The sequence below is a fragment of the Falco cherrug genome, chromosome 3 (assembly GCF_023634085.1).
Source record: "Falco cherrug isolate bFalChe1 chromosome 3, bFalChe1.pri, whole genome shotgun sequence".
Classification (NCBI taxonomy): Eukaryota; Metazoa; Chordata; class Aves; order Falconiformes; family Falconidae; genus Falco; species Falco cherrug.
In genome coordinates this window covers 51,853,752-51,868,348 of record NC_073699.1, presented here as the reverse complement: position 1 = coordinate 51,868,348, position 14,597 = coordinate 51,853,752, and the positions used below count along the sequence as shown (strand labels likewise).

Sequence of the window (14,597 nt, the reverse complement as noted above, 5' to 3'; positions counted from 1 at the left end):
TACCCTCCCTTCAATTTGATAGCAGACTAATACCCATAGATCTCCTAAACCAAAGCACAAATGCACAGTAAAGTCTCTGCTCATCTCCCACGCCAGACTTCAGAGTGCTGGGCGGGTTTTTCTGCCTCACTGTTTTCCTCAATATTATGATGGGAAAGAAAACAGAATCTCTGAACTGAATTATTGAATTCAGTTTCACATCTTTGAATTGTTTTTCTCTCACACCACATCCGGGTTGTTTTTTAATTCTTAAGTTAGGTCATATAAACACTTTCATGAAATCACATTGAGGTTATGAACAAAAGATTATGATTTTCCTGCTGTATCAAGCATAAGCAATACCTGAGTTACAGAACTCAAACATGGCAGATCCCACAAGCGCTCTGATCACATACATCCTTTTTTGTTTGCATAAAGGTTTGTTTTCAAGTCTGCTCCAATCTAAATATTTCCTCTAACGATGCAGAAGTCATTGTTTCCTTGGAGATCAATAAAGTTCATAGTTATTTGAGATACAGCTTTTTTTTGCCAACAAGAGCAAAACTAATTGTGAGGTTTTTTTTAAAAACTGCAGACAATAATGCATTCAAGAGATGCCATCTTCCAATCGTTATGGTGATCATGGTAACCGCTCTCCTATTCAGCTTCTTAAGAGAAATGCCTAGCTCTCTTGAGCAAGTACCCTTGGGAGAAAATGAGACAGCACTTGCATAAAATCATGTGCACAGCACAGAGATAAAGGCTTGTTGCTGTTAGGCAGCATATGCTGCACAAAAATAATTTGTACTGAGTAAACCCTTCCATGTCTGCAAAGCTGTTTAATGAAAGATGTAATCATGAAAGGTGTAAGAAAGGAAAGGATGCCTTTTGCATAGCAATCAGAAAAACAGAACCAACTTGTTTTTCTAAAAAAAACCACCTCAAAATGCAAACATCCTCATCCTAAATATAGCTATATATCTGTAACATTTGCTTTCTTTTATACAGTTGTCTTAATTTCAGCGTTATTAACCAATACCTATTTTTAAATTAAAATACATGCTGTATTTACAACAAATTCTTACATTATCATGTGATATTTCTATTAAATTCTTACCTTAATAATTTTGTTCCAGATGGGCTGCATAATATATACAGATAAAGGATTTGTATCCACAGCACTGTACTGTGAGGAAAAAGAGCAAACATGTTAAAGCACTGAACAATGCATATTTTTCCCTCACTGTATATCCTTCAGCATCTGAGAACAACCACTCTGAGTGCGACTGGTGTAAATTTATTTTATTCTTATGACCATTCATCCAATTTTAATTTAATTTAAAAGCACTGGTATGATTTGCAATTACCTTGTTAGCAACTCTACGTACTAACACAAAGGTTTCAGCTGGTGAAATGGTAAACAGTTCCCTAGCCACATTTTACTTCTAAATCCTTATTCATTTTACAAGTTATCCTGTAAGACTGTCTTTCTGTGATATATTGGATTTCATATCTTTATTTATACTACCAGTAATGCAGTCTGAGCAGAGCTCATTGCTAGTATGTAGATTAGCTAGTGCATATGGAATATGGTCATAAGTAGATATTATCTCTCAGAGATGCACAGCATTTGACATAGTTCACAGCTGCATTTGCATTATGTTAATTAATGTAAGGCAATGTTATTATAAAAATAAGCACTAAAATAGTGTAGTTTCTTACCACAATAAAATTTACCTATGGGACAGACTTGTAAAAATATTGTACATGTTTTACAAATTCCCGTAAATACATATCTGTATCTTTTGCAAACAAAATATTTCAGAAATCCGAGCCCACCCCAAACTGCTGTTATCTACTTCCTCCTCAGAGGACAGTATCGAGTTTTATCCTGCCTTGGGACTGCAGAACACAGACACAGAACAATCTGCAGAAGAAGGACCGTAACTGCTAACACCACTCACAATGAGGTTCTTGAGCCCTGGTGGGTCCACAGTGGAAGAAGTTAGTCATCAGCGGGACGGTACATGTAATTCTTTCAGACATTCTTGGACTTTGAAAGTGCATACATGGTTTATGTTGTTAACACAATGCATATGACTCACATAAAGATTCAGATACCTCTGCATACAGCATCATTATGCTGTATGCAGCATTATCCAAACATCGTGTGCGGATAATGGAAATAAGATAAGGATGTGTTAGACCCCAATTTGTTGAAGCTGTTCACATGCAAGAAGAGCTGGTGACAGAGGGGCTTTAATTTCACCTAATTTCAGCTAACCGCCAATTGTTTTCTCTGTAGTTAATTTATTGACACTTTTAGCCAACTATCCTTTGGATGACATTGCACTCTGGAAGTACCTGTTTCAAGTCATTAATTACCAAAGGAGCCTAGACACTTGTCTTAAACTTAGGCACCTTTTAGGTGACTGAAGTCTGGCAGGATTAATCTCAGTTTCAGTATCCCCATCTCCAATCTTTTACACACATGCTTAACCTGCATACATCTGAGCTAAGAGCTTCCAGTGGACAAGTGCAAGCAGAACAAAAAAGCAATGCAGCATGCCTCGCATTTTGAATGCACACTCTATGACTTTTCATCTAATCTTTCTGAGGATATCAGGCTATGGAGTGCTAATTAAGAAGTCTTCCACACATTTCCTTTTCCTGTCTGCATACAAAGGAGACGTTTTAATTACCCTCTGGACAAAACAAAGCATTTGCACTGTTATTTTGTAATTTCTGGTTAAGTTTTAATCACAGATAATTAATGTAGTATGTTTGTAAAATCATTATATCACAGCCACCTGTTGTGAAGGCATATTGGCAAATATCCAAGAAATCACCTATCAGCTGCTGGTCAGAGTGGGCAAACTAACTTTCCACAGGGAATAAAATGTACGGTTTAGTGAAGTGTGTATCATTGATCTTTTTCCTAAAAATACTGGAAGTGTCACTTCAGCATATAATTTTTCTGCCACCCATATTATTTAAAACATGACACGACTCCGTCATCAACAGCTTTTCTGCCAGTATGTATATTATAATTCCAATAATACATTACATCAGAAAAAAATAATTTGCAGGTGAAACTAAAGTTTTCACTATACTGTATGTATTTGCAGCTCCAGATGCTGTATTTTATACAGTATCTTTCAAACATTGATTATTACAAATGATAGATCTTTTGACAGTCCAGCCTGCATGCGAATTGCAGTCTGAACTGTCTGTGGGGTTTGCTTATATTTATGTCAAAAATAACAATACCACCAAGCCATACAATACCTCTGCCAATAGAATGGTACTTAACCTACATGAGAACTATGGAAATCCTCTGAAAATTAAGCAAATTCAAACTATCGATTATCACTATCGAGGTTCCAAGTAACCAGGAATCTGCCCATAGTTTCGCTGTAGCTGTTGCCCATTCCCTTACCTCAACTGGTATTCAAAGACTATATGAGGTATGTTATAATTTGCTGACCGGCAAATTCAATGAGTTCAGGCATACCTGAATAAGAATGCACAAAGGTCAAAGTATGTGACCTTCACTCCTGCTCCTGCTTTGTCTTTCTCCTTCTCCCCTCTACTCCAAACCTTCAAAGTCATGAATAAAATCACAAAACCCTACTTAAACACTACCACTGAAATGAGACCTTCTACTCAAAGTACTCACTGGCTGTCCAGAACTATTACTTGCTCCTAGGAGAAAAAAAAAGGAAAAATAATAGCATTTATTTTAAATTATTTTCTTATATAGAAATTATAAGAGATTATGTAGGGATTATATAATTTATGTATTTTCTTAAATAGAAAATTTAAGAGATTACATTTTCCAACATGTCTCTGTATAACAGACATGAACATAAGACAGAGTCAGCTTTTCGTTCACTTGGTTTCCAAAGTCAAGCATCAAAAATCAAAACAGTCCTTATTAAAAAAAAAAAAAGTAGAATTAAAGCCAACTTCTGCCACCTAAAGACATTTCAAGACCCATCACACTTCATATTGCTCATTCCTGTGTCTGTGGCTGAACCGTGGTCCTCTGGGTGGGGAAGGAATGTTCAGCAGATGTTCAGAACGATGGAAATTTGCTCTTCCCTCATCAGTAATCTGCTTTAGCCAGACCAAAGGAAACACCCATGGAAAAAAAGCATTCTGCTAGTTTTCTGTCATGGCAAAACCAAAACTTGACAAATAAAATCTGCTATACAGTTTAACACTCTGCTCTGTTCTGCTCCCAAGAAGCTACTAACCTCAAGGCCATGAAATCTCAGGAGTTTAATGTTCATGGCTGCTCAGAAAAGCAAATTACTGAGTAACATGCTCACATTACAATCAATGAACATGAAAGCGAGAGTGCACTGAACCTGATGTAAAAAAAGTACTGCCATTTGCTATTGCTATCGCATAATTCTGTCTTTTTCAGGGCACTTAAAAGACAGAAGTGGAGGATAAACCTATTGGAAGTTTTAAGTGCAAGACTGATACGACTGCTAAGCACCCCCCAACAAACACCTTCTGCACTAGAAAAGGGATGTTGATTGTCCTTATACAAAAAAAGAAGGGCCTGGATTAATCAGAAAGCTTCCATTAATTATTTTTAAAAGTAGCTGTAATAGCTGGGGGGGAACAGCAGTAGTGAGGGGATAGGAAAACCAGCATTAATTGACTCCATCTTACTCCCAAGTTCAAAAATGCTTCTGCTGGTTTTTTTAAATAGCTGATATCTCCTTGAAAGCCATCTGCTTTCCCTCTCTGGATTAGTAATAGCTTCCAGCAGAGCTAGAAATGAGAATACAGACAGCAGACACATGCACACATACATGTTGACTCCGGTGGCACATGTAAGATGTGCTTTTATTGTGTGTTCCTGCGTTTTAATCTCCATCCAGGGGATCCAGCACAGCATCAAGTCTGTACCGGTCATCTGTGTTAGAGGGAAGAGGAAAAATGAGAGGATTAAGGTGAAAGGAAGAAAAAAGGTATAAACAGTAAGAAAAGTAGAGAGTAAGTAAAGAGAAGTAATTGAGAAAAAAAAGAGAAAGAAAAATGAGCCAAAGCAAAGGTTTGGCTACACAAAAGGCAGACAACTGTTCTGGAGTGGCAGAGCACAGCCAACCCACCTGTGGGTCAAATGCTCTCACAGTGAGCAAGGTCTGCACTGCCAAACACAAGACCAATGGTACCCTCTGGCTCATATCCACACCGCTTTGAAATACCTCCCCTACTGCAAACCGGTCACTTCCACACCTGACAGCATCTGCTAGAGGGGTGTGGGGCCTCATTATCTGGCCCTGCACACCTAACACCATTAGCACCTTTCATACCTTTCGAAGTATCCGAAACAGTCTGGAGACTACACTCTAACCCAGAAATACAGCATTTTCAGAGCATGGAAGCGAGCACTGCATGTTGTGCACGTTCAGAAATCCAGATGACCACATTGGGAGAGTGCTGAGGGATGGCAAAAGCCAAAAAAATTGTACATACTGCCTCCAAAACGGACTATTTAAAAACAAAGCCTAGCTATTCTCTTGAAGAGACCTTCTGGAAAAGAACAAAGAACAAAGAACCAGGGAGAGAGCTAGCCATTTATCAGAGCAGATAGCTGGATCTTCACTGGGTTCCCTGGCCCTCTCCAGTATTGCACTGTGGAGGTATCCCAAGAAATTAAAACTTTGGAATGACTACAATGAAGAGAAGAATGTAAAGCATGTTTACCAAACTTGAGAGTGAGGACAGAAAGCAAGCTGCAAGAAATGCAGTTGCATTAATTGCTGGGAGGTACTTGCTTAACTCAAGCTGCTCCTTACGCTAACAGACTATTCCTTTCCTGTACTTACATTATCTTATTCCAGGTAGCACTGTACTGTGCCATACAGTCATATACAATCAGAGAAACAGAGTAAAACTGTTGTAAATTGCTGGCATCAAAATGACTCCATAGGTTTTAATTTCATATTAGTAGCAACAAATTTGCAACACTTTCCTGCCCAGAAATGACAAACTTAATTTTTTTATTAAATTCATGAATCAGCACATGATTTATTATCTCCACTGTATATGGTGAAAGACTGAGGCACAGGTGGGTTGTGATTTACCCTCAGAGTATATAGCAAAGGACACAGCCACAACATTGTTAGAGGTGTCATACACATAATTGTACTGATAGGGCAAGAGGTAATGGGTTTAAACTGGAAGAAGGTAGATTTAGATTAAGTATTAGGAAAAAATTCTTTACCGTGAGGATGGTGAGACACTGGAACAAGTTGCTTCATTCCTGGAAGTGTTCAAGGCCAGGTTGGACGGGACTTTGAGCCACCTGATCTAGTGGGAGGTGTCCCTGCCCATGGCAGGGGGGTTGGAATGAGGTGACCTTTAAGGTCCCTTCCAACCCAAACCTTTCTATCATTCTATGAATTCTATGATAGTTTCAGTATAAGCAATACTAGTTTATTCAAATAAAGTCTGCCCATATTGGTTCACCTTTATAATTGGGTTCACTTTTACAAGAGGAAATAACAAAATCTATTAAAAATGTAAAGGCTGAAAAGCTTCTTTCCCAGACATGTTAATGTTTAAAACAGCTATACATATCAGACAATAATCACATTTTAGGTTGCAATTTATTGACTATATGGTTCTGTGATCCCTCAAATATTTAATGTGAAGTTAGATGCCTGTTATAGAAGACTACGCTAGCTGTTCCGACATGGAAAACATGAGAAATATCTAACAATGACATAAGGACTTGGATGAAGAACATAAATATTGTGATACCTGCCGCCCTCTTCCCACAAGCAAACTCAGGCAGGTCAGGCACAGGTATGGAAGAGCCACAGCTGTACCTACGTGCTGGTGTTCTAACAACTCAAAGGTTTTGCAGGCTTGGGCAACCTCCTCTTAAGTCAAGCATTCATTTACATAACCCATGAAAAAAAAAAACCTCTATTAGGAAGCAATACTTGGCAAAACAGCAAATGATGGAAAAGGGTGAGACATGTAAAGAAGTTACTACGAGATAACCAAGGGTTTGCCCCACAATGCACCACAGCAGATATACCTATGCATGTCGTTACCTCATGATGAGTATTTGATTAACTGAGGTAACCTCTGCCTAAATGTAAAAGGATTAGGTAATTTATATTTTCTGTGGGAGAAGCACCATAGTGAGAGCAGATCAAATGCAGTAAGTTTCCCCTACACTTTATTATCACTCTCAAAGTAGTTCAAAGCGTTATCAAACTTTTAAAGTGCTATCAAAGTTCTAAATGACCTTTGAACCTGTAGTCATTTACATCTGTTACAAATGAATGAAGAGAGGAGGGGGGAAACAATTTTCTTCTCCTCCTAAATTAACTTTTCACGAAGATAATTCAAGACAGCCTAAACCAGCTGTGAATCAATATAAAAAATTCAAAATAGGCAAAATTACGGTCTTTAAACAAGTGATCTATTGAAAATAATAGCTCTGCAGACTGGTTTTCCACAACATTTGCATGATGGCGTATTTCGCCACCTGGACATCTACTGATCGCTTCTCCAGCACATATAAATGTGAGCTTGTCATCATTTGGCCTACACTTATACACAGGGACCTACATCACAGATGGGAAATTTTGAAGGATCTGGTGGTGGAAAAGGTTTGAAAAATTGGTGTTCCACAGTGTATACTTGAAATAAAATAAAAAAGATTTAAGCAAGTGGTGAGGTTTTACCATCAACCATGTATGACCCAGCTAACCCGCCCCAGGGCCAGCACAGCACTGGCAGCCCCTTCCCTGGGTGTTCATGGGCAGAGGCTCTCGGGGTGTTGAGGCCAGCACCTGGGTCCCAGCCCTGGTCCCTTTGGAGCTTTCAGCCAAGCTTCTGCTGGTGGGACAAGACGGGCTGCCAGGCCCTGCCCTACCGCCCCAGGGCTCCCACCACCCCCAGCCATCACGGCACCCTGACAGCTACCAATGCCTTCCTACAGCTTCTTTTATCACATCTCCTCCATGATTATGCCATTTCACAATACCTGTGTTTTGTAACTGACGGACAAGTTGGTAGGAGGAATGACGATGGGTTGGGTGAGGAATATTCTTTTTTGCATTAGATGAGGGGGGTTGTCTTTTTGAAGGCTGCAAAATGACCCTCCCGATCCAGGGCATGAACCAGTCGCTATTGAAGAGAGCTTGGTGGGAACTCTCCCTTCTGGGCAAGCTATTTCGTACTTATCCAACATTACCTTGCCTTCTGTGGTATCTCACACTTCTGGAACCACACAAAAATTAAAGAAAATATTGAAATTCTGACACATGTGGTAACAATTCTCCATCCACCTTTCAGATTCCTAGAATACATTTAACACATGGGGTTTAATTCCACTTTAGATATGTTTTTACAGGTTTGTAGACGTTATGGGACACAGTCTTGGGTTTTAACAAAAGCTTCACAAAGGGAAAGAAGAGAAGTACACTATAAACAACAACAGAGCTATACAACATTGTGGATGTCAAATTCCAAATTTTCAGCAGTTTAAAAGTGCTGATGTATTCCAAAACACAGTCCTGTTATTTCTAATAATAAAATTATGTTATATCATCATTTAGTTAATTATTCACAAATAATAGCTTGGATTTTGCATCTCCTGTTGCTTAAATAGTATGTCTACCTTGCCTTTCCCCCCCATCCATATATATTTTTTTTATTATTAGGTTGCTGATACCTTAGCCCAAGACATTTAGGGCTGAAGCATAAAACATACAAGTAGAAACTAAAGAACAGGGTTTGTAATTTAGCCTGGAAAAAAGTAGGTGGTAGTGGGCATGTAATCACATCCTCAGATGCAAACGCTTTTCTTCTTGGGGTCTAAGGTTATGGATTGTGTTACCCAATGGTTGCGCTGTTTGTACTAGGGCTGGATGTAGTTGTACTGTGAGGAAACAGGCTGCCTGAGTTGGGCTCCTGAGCAGTTCCCTCCCCCCTGACTTTGTCTGCCCGAGTTCCACAAGCCTGTGCATACCTACAGCTAGGATATGGTTAAATTGTCCTTCCACCTTGAGCTATTCCTAGTAAAATACTCAAAACACAATGTCAGGGTTTGGGCAACTCAACAATTCTGGTTGGTATTACTAAGTCAGGAGGAAGCTGTTATTACGCAAACTGCTGTCCTGGGGATGCTTCTTTGTAGATGCACTGAGCCACACCACACGCCACATCCTGTCACCTAATGGAGGTTATGTATGAACCCATGTCCATGAGGCACATGGAGTTGTGGGTCAGGATAGACTGCTCTTAGGGGGTCATGCCTCCTAGTGGCACATCCCCTTGCTTGCAGAGCAGCGTCATGGCCTCAAGATCACAGAATCATGGGTTAGGATGACAGGACAATTCAGGTCAGAAGGCACCTCAGCAGTCCTTCCTCCTTCTCAAAGTAGGCTCAGCCAGGAGCTCAACCATGTGCTTGGTGCTTTATTCAGTTGTGCCTTGAAAAGCTCCAGGGATGGGGACCACACAACCTCCCTGGGCAACCTGTGCTACTGCCTCGGTGTTCTTGAGGAAAATCTTCTCCTTATATCCAGCATGAATATGTCTTGCTTCAGCTTGCGCCTGTTGTCTGTTGTCTTCCCATCATGCACCATTATAAAGAACCTGGCTCCACCTTCTCAAGGACTTCCCCATAGGTACTGGGGGGCTGCTGCTAGGTGCCCCTGAAGATGTCTCACCTCCAGGCCCTCAGCCTCTCCTCACAGGACAAGTGCTCCAGCCCCAACTACCCTGATGGCCTCCGCTGAACTTGCTTCACTTTGTTGACATCTTTCTTGTACTTGGAACCCAAAAGCAGACACAGTATTCTAGATGTGGCCTAATAAAGGGGGATAATTGCTTCCCGCTTACTTCATGGGCTGTGCAACCGTTAATACAACCCAGGACGCTGTTGACCTTTGCTGCCAGGGCACATGGAGGGCTCAGTGTCCAGCTTCTTGCTTACCACAACCCCATTTGCCAGGAGTAAAGGGCTGATGGATTGCAGATAAGTTGGCTACCTACGCTTGAAATGTGGAATCTATGACAGACATCAGAGCCACACTACAACTGAGAGAGAAGCACATTTTGGAGCAAGACGTCATAACGTGCTGACCTCAACAGTGAGGTTCTTGCTTAGAATGTGAGACTAGACAGACCTGATTCTTTACTGACAGGGCTGTAAGCACCTAGACGAGAGAGAGGTGGAGAGGGGTAACATTGGAAGTCAACAACCACTTTTCAGTCATCAGTAGTTATATTAAGGATGCTATCTAACTTGTCTTCAATAAAAGGCTTTGTTTAGTGGGACACGTTCAAACGCTTAACAACAAAGCCAAAATGATGCAACAGAACACAGAAATGCAATTAAATATTGAGCAAGGGATAACAGAAGGCAGATGCACATTTGTTGCTGTACAGGAACAAAGGTAGAGGCTGGGCCCAGACTGATGAAAGTACAAATCCTCCTAAAAACCAGAACCTGCATGCTCTCAAGGAACTGCACAAAAAGATCTTTTAACTATCCCTGTTCAAAGAAGCTCTAACAAGGCAAGTAAGTTGATTTCTCTGTATTTTGTGTGTAGTCTGGTCTTTTGGAGTTGGTAAAAGGAAAGGACAGGAGGATTCTGTGCTACATCTCTTTGTGTGCGTGTACAAACACGTGTTCTCAGAGGTACTGGCAGCCCTTTAAAGATCAAACAGTAGACCAAATTCCCACACAGCTGGCGCTCTCCCAGGATGTGTACCTAAATCTCTGGGGAACTGAAAGAAACCACTCTAGGCCCAAAAGGGCAGACAGATTATAAGTGGGTTGCAGTTTTCATAAGGGATACTAAAGTTGGGTTCTGTAACACATACACTAAACAGTTGTGTTATCTAGCATCCTGACACACGAGAGGAGATAATTCAGTCAGATGCAAAAGCTCAGTTCCTCCCTCTATAAAACAACCCTTACACGAATGGTTCCCCTAGATTTACAACAAGTAACGCACATCCAAATCACAAATACATGTTTGCAATTAGTCTTCTATTAAAACAGAGAATAAACAAAAATAGATACATATGAATACATAAATGTGTATCCATGCATATCCTACACACAAAAATCCAATAAGCACTGCAGAACACTAACATCTCTTGAAAAAGCAATAAAATTAAATTATGTGGTTGGTATTTGCAGTTTCATGAGATTCAACAAGGCAACAACTCCTTATATCCAGCATATTTATCCCAAAAGTGATCTAATTCACTTTTTAAAATTCACGAGCATAATGTGGCACTCAAAACCACATACAATTACACCATCATTGGGGAAAAAGTCCTGCAGCAAGTAATATTAAATGTAGCATCGCTGTGATGTGATTTCATTATGTTGTTGGCTCATTAGCATATGGTATGTAGAAGGAAAATAATGATTACAGAGCTCTTGAAATGCCACATTAATGTCAGCTACCATTACAACAGGATGAGGAGTAAGAAATGGTGTGCGCATGAAGATGGTCTTTCAGAATGACGTAATACAGTTGGCCCACAACTCTTCTACACATGAATACAGTGACAGAAAATGTAAGGGTAATGAGTGATTTTTTTCATTTCACATATTGTTCAACAACTTTTAATTACAACCCTAGTCTTCCATTCCATCAAAGTAACATGAGGAAGACTGCAAGATTTTATTTGTAGAACAATGGGCTGTTGACTCACTGGTTTTACAGAAGGTGGAGAATGTTAGTTTTCACTGCCTCAAATACTCAAGGGCATTATTAAAGTGGTTTGAAAAAACTAACTGCAGCAGATAAAACTGATGATAAAATGCTTTTAAATAATATTTGGAATTAAAAATTAGGGGGAAAAAACCAAAAATGCCATCTGCAAAAAACACTGTATAATAAACATGTATGTACTCAACGTATATAAAATTGTCCACATGCAATCATGAACAATATTAACTGTCTTCTAAGGAAGTTCCAGATAAATATGCAAATGAAAGCCTCCCGTCCTAAACTTTCAAAATCATGTAAAATCCTTGTGCTACTACATTTGAAAGCAAAACTCCTGTTCAATCAATGTGAGCAGAACCCTTTCTGTTTCTAAATCTCATAGTTACACAGGTAGTCTTGGAAATGTGTAAAGACTTAACAGAAATCCAGTCTCATATCTGGATCAATCCTGAACTTCCAGAAAGTAATCTGCTAGATTATACCCAACACACTTTGCTCTTCTGGTATAAATCAGTACCAGAGAAACAATCAAGCCTTGAAACATATCATCATATGTCTGACCTTGTTTCTCAAACCTACCAAAATGAGGACTGGGATGTAACCTGAGAGGTCTTCTACTCCAGCACCTTCATCTAATGCAGGATCATGTTTAGTAGACATTCGGGAAGCAGATCAAGTTGCCACGAGGTAATGAGCCTATTGCTTGAGATAAACGACCACGTTGGCACATTAAAATAGAACACATTATCCAAAACTTCGCTAAAAAAGGTGTAAGCAACTGCTTATTAACACTCAGACTAGATTGTAGGTCCTCCCTCAGGGAAATTAAGCCACTTCTTAAGACTGATAAAATGATTCCACAATTCCCCTTAGTACCTGTTCCAGCAACCCTTATGGACACAAGACTGACGTAGCATCCACCTTAAATTTTAATTTGCGCAGCCAAAACTTATGTATGGTCTTTCTTTAAAGGGGGATACATGAAGGCTAGGTGGCTGTTAGGCTCTCACTCCGGGTACTTCGACTGTTTCTCACAGTTAATCTTTTCTAAGCATCTTAATATTCCTAATGCCATTCTGTGGATTGTAAACTGTGTGCCAAAGCAAGAAGGACATGTTATTCCAGCTGATACCTGATCAGTACCTCAGCTGCAGGAGTATATGTAACCTTTTGACTTATCTATGATACTTCACAGTTAAAAGCCCAGCCACAATACTGCTGACACAGTGATCCCCAGGTACCTTTTTTGCAGTCTGTTGCCTCTTCCTTTATGTTTGAAATGTTGATTTTCTTTCCCCTAAGCACCGTACCTTGTTTACTGAATTTGTTCATATTGATTTCTGGCCATTATATCCCTTTTTCAAGAACACTTTAAATCAGAAACCTATTCCTCAAAGTGTTTCAGTATCACATGAAAATTTTACAAGAGTAATCCCCCTTCTGTCAATTAATGAAAGTATTGAACAGCAACAGTCAGGACAGAGAGACAGCTCTGTAGGTAGCATCCCGTTTGACAGAACCTCCTACTTGGACAGAGAACTTAAAATTCCTTTTTAATGTGTTTCCACTTCAAACTGATTTCATCTTACTTACCTCTATCTACTTTACTTATGAAAATGTGGGACAATATCAGAAGTCTCACTGAAATGAAACCACATATACCTAAATTCACTGCCACTCTCTCCCCCCCATTTTCTCTGCACAGGGAGTCACCCTCTAAAAAATGGCCTAAGAGGACAGAAGCAGTGTGGATGCACCAAGATGAAAATATGGAACCTTAGACTTTAATTTTTCATTTTCATTTTCATCTTATATTTTTTAAATCATATTTTCCAAGACCTATCCTTTGAGTCAAGCTTCTGTAGTTTGTCCTTAGATCTCTTATTCTGAAAGAGGATAAGATGTCAAAGTTTTCTGGCTTGGAAAACCTCTGCCCATAGGTGCTGTAGAAAAGCTGATTTGAGGCAGATTTGCAAGGGAAATCCTAAGATTGCAGTGATGTGAAAAGGCAATGGCAAGAAGAGCTTATCATTAACATTACTGCATTCTGGTGAAGAGGATAAAAATAAGAACCAAATTCTGGTTTATTTGTACTCATCACCTGGCTGTCTCAGAACTGCTTATTTACATCAGAAACCCAAACAGGCAGAAAAAAAAGCAGCTGTGCAATTCCATGGGTGCTCCTCTAGAACTGCAAAATGGTGATAAGAGAAATAAAAAAAAGTAGAAATGACATGACCCAAGCCCTACAATTACAGTTGGTTGCAGCTTTTCAGCTGTGTCGCTCCAGATCCTAGGAGACAGGACAAAATCCAAGTAACACTGCTTCTGCTCTTCAGTTGCAGCAAATCACTTCAGCATACAACTATCCTGAAATCAGTACCTGCCCACCTGACCCACAGGCAAGAAGACGGCAGAATTAACACAACAGCAATACCCAGGGTTGCGTCTGAACTGTCCCATCATCACATCTCCATCTGTTCTCAGTGCACATTTGAGCAGAAAAAAGAAAACTGAATCTCTGAATCCCCATTAACATGAAGAACAAATGGAACAGATTTGTAAAGTGAAACAACTAGCCCTAAGGATCTGATGTCCATCCTGTAAGGATTTCAGGAGGTTTTACACTGAACTGGTTCCAGCATGATACCATGGACTGCATGTACTGGGTGTACTTGTACATTCCTAGTACATCTGGTTTAGGTTCATTCAAAGGGAATGCATTTTGTGTGCTGTGGGGTCACTCTGTAATGTAAACCAAAGCTTAGTAATCGAGGAATACTTGTTTCAAAAGCATAATATACACGGACCTGACGATGCTAAAGGGTGCTGAAGTCTTTGCATTCATTAGGTCTGCCGTTCCCTTTGCAAGGAACCGTA

The 14,597-nt window shown here is 39.8% G+C and overlaps 1 protein-coding gene across 2 annotated transcripts in view; it reads right to left on the bottom strand.

Moving 5' to 3' along the window:
* The window catches only part of LOC102051967 (ethanolaminephosphotransferase 1-like), a 57,757-nt gene that overhangs the window by 40,447 nt on the left and 2,713 nt on the right, over positions 1-14,597 (bottom strand). For both annotated transcript variants that reach the window (XR_008731276.1, XM_055704328.1), the window contains exon 2: positions 1,097-1,165. Coding sequence is in view for 1 of the 2 variants with exons in the window: in XM_055704328.1 (XP_055560303.1) it covers positions 1,097-1,165 (69 nt within the window). In the remaining variant the exon portion in view is untranslated. The remainder of the gene's footprint in view (positions 1-1,096; positions 1,166-14,597) is intronic.